The sequence below is a fragment of the Dromaius novaehollandiae genome, chromosome 18 (genome assembly GCF_036370855.1).
Source record: "Dromaius novaehollandiae isolate bDroNov1 chromosome 18, bDroNov1.hap1, whole genome shotgun sequence".
NCBI classification, from domain to species: domain Eukaryota; kingdom Metazoa; phylum Chordata; class Aves; order Casuariiformes; family Dromaiidae; genus Dromaius; species Dromaius novaehollandiae.
The window spans coordinates 13735063-13741062 of NC_088115.1; the positions used below are offsets into that span (position 1 = coordinate 13735063).

At 39.4% G+C, this 6000-nt stretch overlaps 1 protein-coding gene across 1 annotated transcript in view; it reads left to right on the plus strand.

Annotated features, from left to right (window-relative positions):
• GNA13 (G protein subunit alpha 13) overlaps positions 1-5644 on the plus strand; it is a 31246-nt gene extending 25602 nt beyond the window's left edge. Inside the window, exon 4 of the mRNA XM_026099025.2 lies at positions 418-5644. Within this exon, the coding sequence (XP_025954810.1) occupies positions 418-990 (573 nt within the window). The 3' untranslated portion in view covers positions 991-5644. The remainder of the gene's footprint in view (positions 1-417) is intronic.
• The last annotated feature ends 356 nt before the right edge of the window (positions 5645-6000 follow it).

A 6000-nucleotide genomic window follows, 5' to 3' on the forward strand; every position in this document is an offset into this window, starting at 1 on the left:
GTTAGACCCCCATTTGCTGCACTTCAGCATTGGCAACTAGTGTGTTTTCCAGCTTTGTGGGAAGAGGATGATGAAGCATAAAGTAACTTAGAATGAGGGAAACTGCCATAAGGAATTGATGGTACACCTTTCAGTGTTGTTTATGGATGCTTGTCATATGGCAAATGGAAAGCTACAGTTTTCTGGAGCAAGTGTTTTGATTTAATATTGTGTGTTTCCTGCTTTGGACCCCAGATTTTCCAAAATGCTTCAGTGTTAATATACATGCATGGGTATATTTACTCCAAACGGCATGCTATTCCTCTGCAAACTTTTCTCTAGATTGCAAGTTGGCTGTGATCACCATGCCTGTGACTTGTATCCTAATCAGAAAACTCTGCTTTATTTTTATTTATTTATTTGTTTATTTATTTTTAGGATTATCTTCCATCACAGCAAGATATTCTGCTGGCACGAAGACCCACAAAAGGGATTCACGAGTACGATTTCGAAATAAAAAATGTTCCTTTCAAAATGGTTGATGTAGGTGGCCAAAGGTCAGAACGGAAACGTTGGTTTGAATGCTTCGACAGTGTCACATCAATACTCTTCCTTGTTTCCTCAAGTGAATTTGACCAAGTGCTTATGGAGGATCGGCAAACGAATCGCCTTACAGAGTCTCTGAACATTTTTGAAACAATAGTCAATAACCGGGTTTTCAGCAATGTCTCCATCATTCTCTTCTTAAATAAGACGGACTTGCTTGAGGAAAAAGTACAAAAAGTGAGCATCAAAGACTATTTTCCAGAGTTTGAAGGGGATCCCCACTGCTTAACAGATGTCCAAAAATTCCTAGTGGATTGTTTTCGTACCAAACGCCGGGACCAGCAGCAGAAGCCCCTCTACCACCACTTCACCACTGCTATTAACACAGAAAACATCCGGCTAGTTTTCCGTGATGTCAAGGATACCATCCTTCATGATAACCTCAAGCAGCTTATGCTACAGTGATGTGCAAAAAGACATTTTTATTTGAATAACTTCTGTGTGTTGTTTTTAACTAGAAGTTTACAGCAGGAGTAGAGAAATCCAGATCCTGTAAGACTTCTTGATATGTGGCTAAAAGCTGCTGCTGAACACATTATTGCCAATTTCTGCAGAAATTCAGGCTTAAGCCCTTCCAGTGTAGCTTCAAGTTGACTCAAGTTGTTATTTTATAGCAGACCTATGTCTAAGTTACCTGTAAAGTGATTAAATTTGACCTTTTAAGAGCATGTATGCTAAAAAGAAAAAAAAAAAAAAAACCCCAAAACTAGAAAATTCATTCCACCTTCAGAATTCCAAGTCCAGACTTCAGTGAAATTGTTGTAATTGTTAGACTTTGGCAGTAATTAAAAAAAAAAAAAACTTTTCACATCTAACTTCATAAAGAAGACTGTGATTCCATAGCTGACTCACAATTTCTCAGGTCTTTTGTTGGTTGGAAATTCCATAAATCCTTGCTGGAATCATCTATTTGAGGCTAGAATACCTGGTGTAACGTACTTCCTCTTTAAGTATAAATCCTTGCATGGGTTTTGATTAGGACATGCTTTAAAAATACTTAGATTGGGAGCTTCAGGCATACCTGGCAGGAAGCACTAAGGCAGGCAGAAGTCTAATGACTAGGAAGTAGTAAATGGCACAGTACACTCTTTCACTCCACTGCATTTGTCAGTACTCTACATCCTAGAGCCATGACAAAGCACAGAGCACGACGATACGGTTCTCTTGAAATTCTGATGTGGGAAGGGGGAATAAGCTAAACTTGTATTTCTTATTTCCACTAACCAGAGGTTACATGTAGGTACCTTACCTGTTCTTGAAGCGCTTTAATATATCACTGTGGGGTTTGTTGTTTTGTTTTTACTTTCTTCATAACAATACAGCGTGCCTATTCTTTATCAGTAAGCATTTGGTGATGGATAGAAGTACTCGCAAACCTAAGTGCCTCTTTGTGTTCTGTCCTACAGTATTTTCAGTGGCCTTATGTGAGCGCGCGTGTTCCCAGCAGAGGCCTTGTGTAGCTAACACCACTAAGGTGAATGTTTGTTTTTGAAAAAAGAACAACATGTCACAGCAGAAGATGCTTCAGGTGACAAGATTCTCTTTGAAACTTTCCAATTGGGTCTAGAAATCCTAAGTGTACTTGAGCCAAATATGTTGCACAGCATACTCTAGCATACTGCTTGTGACTAATAATATTTTACCAAAAGTTCCACTGCAGTTCTCTCTCTTTTTTTCTCCTTTTTAGGGGCAGGGGGGCTTTAACATGACCGCGTGACTAAAAAATACTCTTTGAACAGATATCCTCGTACACCACACAGAATATTACTAAATAAAAGTAAGCTTACCAGCTTGCATTTTACAAAGTAGTGCCGCTACCAGGTTTCCTGCAGACTGAAGTTCCCTGTAGACTGTTCTGCTTGCCACTTTGCTCCATGGAAACTGCTAATTCCTGTGGATGATGATGCTGGCCATACTGTCTTGAACGGTTTTTATAACATAATACAAATGTGGCAAGAGGTGTGACACAATATTCAAGCTGCTTTGAGCAGTATCCCTTCAAGTGTGATAATGTTGCTGGAACATGGAAAAGCTGCCTGTCTTCTGAACTTAGCCTTTTACTTACTGTGATTGTAAGTCGTATTAACATCTCTGTACCTCATTCCCCTTCTACTGAAAGGAGAATAGTGTATGTGTACTTTAGTTAAGTGCTTTGAAATACCTTTATTTTTTGATATTGTCCAATGCGTAGTCATAGGTCTTAAACCTCAGTCTGTGATTTATGTGATGGGGCGCTATTTCTGGGAGGGAGGAATTCTGGAGAGCGCTTGGGAGAAGTCACAGCGCATAATCTCCTAAACGTGAAGTCTGGGTGCGGTGTGGATGTCAAGAGAGTAAATATGATCTTCGCATGGGCATACTTCGTGTAGATTTTACCTCCTTATTAGGCATGGATATGATTACTTTTGGTTCGATGTCTTCAGTTCCTGTATGAGCAATTCAAGAAGGATGACTAACTAGAGATATCAAAAGAGATTAATGAGGTTATGTAAAAGATGGGACAGCATGCCTGTGGTGGGGGTCAAAAAGCTCTCTTGTTTACCTCTTTGAAGAAGGATTACAGGTTGATTTGGTTGAGCTATAAATGTTAGGTCAGCAGGCAACGAACCTTTGTCTAATAGCCTCAAAAGTGTATGACAAAGTCCACTGTCTGGAAGCTGAAGTTGAACAAATCCACACCCTTTTAGAGGTGGCAATTAACCATTGGAACAAATCAATGAGAGTAGTAGTAGGCTTTTTTTTCCATTGCTAACAGTTGTTTGAACAAATGTCTTATAAAGGAGACTGTCTGCTCTGTTTAAAATAAGAATTAATTTGGAGAGGGACTGTAGTATGTGTTTGGCAGGATGGCAGACTAGATGATTATAAAGAAGACTTGAAACTGGATATTGGATGATATGAAGACTACCAGGAATATGCCTGTCTAAACAAATTCATTTATATGAAATGCTAAATTTTTACATCAAGGGACCTGTTAATTTGCTAAAGATCCTCAGAGCTGATGATAGTCTAAGGATATTGTCAGTATTCCCAAGGCACTGGGCATTCCTAACACTAGTTAAAGTAAATAATATATTCAACAGGCTTCTCCCCAAACCAAGTCTTTGGTTTCTACCCCCCTCCCGAAAGAAAGAAAGAAAAAACCAACCAAAAAAGTGGTTTTAATTAATGCAGGTTGCTTTCCCTGTGAGTGCTGGGGCTGCAAGCTAGCGAGTTGGAACCCCCGGCCTTGGGTTAGTGCTGACAAAGTAGGTCCTGGTACATGAGCACTATATGAATCTCAGGCAGAAATGAATGATTTTAATGAAATCACTGAGTCAAATCACTTGCCCACTCCCACTTCTTTAAGGGGGTGAGGGAACTAATCTTGATGTAGCTGTTTACATGGCTCCTCTGCTAACAGCATTCTGGCTGAACAAACTGAAGCAACATTGGGCTTTCCACCTTCCAACGTGCTACTTGTGAGCTCCCTGAAAGGGAGCATGTCGTATTTCTCTTTAGATGTGTTTCTAAATAGTATTTCTTTATGGCAGAATATAATTTTGGTACAAGAGATGAGGACTTTGTAGTTGAACAGACTGATTTGTATCCTGAAGCAAATAAACGAGTCATGACTGGCTGGTAAGAGTGAAGGTAGGTAGCGTAAGCCAGCGTGGGGTGCAGGGTCAGGATTTCTAGTGAAGAAGGGAAGAGCAGGAAGGTTCCCGAGACTCTTGGTTCTCTTTCGGGGGAGTGAAGCTTGTTGGAGAGATCACTGATGAATGACCCTGTCAAGATTTACCGCTGTCTTGCACACCCTTCATGTACGTGAAGGTGAAGCTGTTGTTTTAGCAGATGTTCCCTGCTGCACTGTATTACACTTAGTTGTATGACGCCGGAAAACTGTGCCTGTTCACGAGGGCTTTAAAAATTCTTCCTTTTTTTTTTTTGTCTGTTTTATGTGGGAGCTTAAGCCATCAATTTGTGTAAAACTTAAGCTTTCTTTTAGACTACCTGCTCTTTAAAAAAGAAGAAAATCAGGTGGGTTCATTGCTCTCGAGGGCCGTGCATGTAGACTCATTTGCCTCCTAGCAGCTTTGAGCTTTGCCCTCGGGACGGTCCTGGCGATGTTGCCCGGGCGAGGTGGGCGTCCCGAGCTTGGGGACGCTTGGCGAGTGGGATCGATGAACAGTTCCAGGTCGCCTGCTCAAACCGCATCTTATCAGTGTTCTCCATTGGGCCCCAGATTTGTCTGAGGTTTCTTTTTATTTCTCTTTTTTTTAATTTAAAAACAGGAACACAGTACTAGGTGAGGTTATGGTCTCATTGTTAGGAGAAATTCAGTGCTTAAGGGCTGAGAATCATGCGTGTTTAACATGTCCATCGCAGACTGAAGACTTCTCTAGGCATTTCTCTTTAAGGATGATTGCAGAAAATTCATTTTCCAACAATAATGTTTGCTGTTTCAAAATGATCAGAAGGTTTCATGCCATACTGAATTGTTCACAAGTCAACTTTACAGGTCTTGCCTATTTGATGGTACCATTAACGTAGTTTGTATGTTTTTTTTTAATTACACACCATTGCAATACAGTGCCATTTTGCAATTTCTTTGCATTGTACTTGAAAATGAATTGCAGACTATTTAAAACTGCTTTCCTGCGCTTTCAAGTAGCAGTGAGAGCTTACCTTACGTGAAGCCTTTATGTAAAAATATATTTTGTAACAACCTCATAGATCTTTAACAAAACCAAGATTTGTATTAGCTTTGTATAAATGTTTGTGGCTTACAATTTTATATGTTTAACTTTTTATAAACTTTCCAGGGACTACTTTTTATTGTAAATTTTTTTTCTCCTTGCTTTAGTTTGATTGGCAATAAATTATTTCTAAAGGAGGTCATAGAAGAAGAAACATCGCTTCCTTTTTATAAAATGGTTAAATTGACTAATAGTTTAAAACCTCTTACATTTGCCTGTACATTGCTCTGTACATACTCTGCAGAAATGTTGCCTTTCAGCTATTAATATTTGCCTTGTGTACAAAAATTACTGACGATGAATAAACATATACAGTCTCATATTGGTATTATGAAATTATTTTTCAAATTAGCATTTAATATGTGAAGGAAGTCAGCTGACTTTTTTTGCTGGCTGGCTAAGGCTGTCTTAAGTTTTAAACAATATGTCGGAGAATTCAGGCCTCTGGTCTCAAGCAGGCTCCGTGCTCACAGGTCCCATGTGATTCTTATGTTCACCCTGATTTTTTTGTTGTTTTGTTTCCTCCAATTGAGAGTGAAAGTAAAATTGCTGAAGCTGCATTTGACAACCAGCTTAGTACTCGATATTTGAAATATTGATGGCACTTTTGTTTGTGTTCTGGCATAAGTGGTGAACCTCTGTATAAATTATGCATCTCAGTATTGCGGAGTTGGCT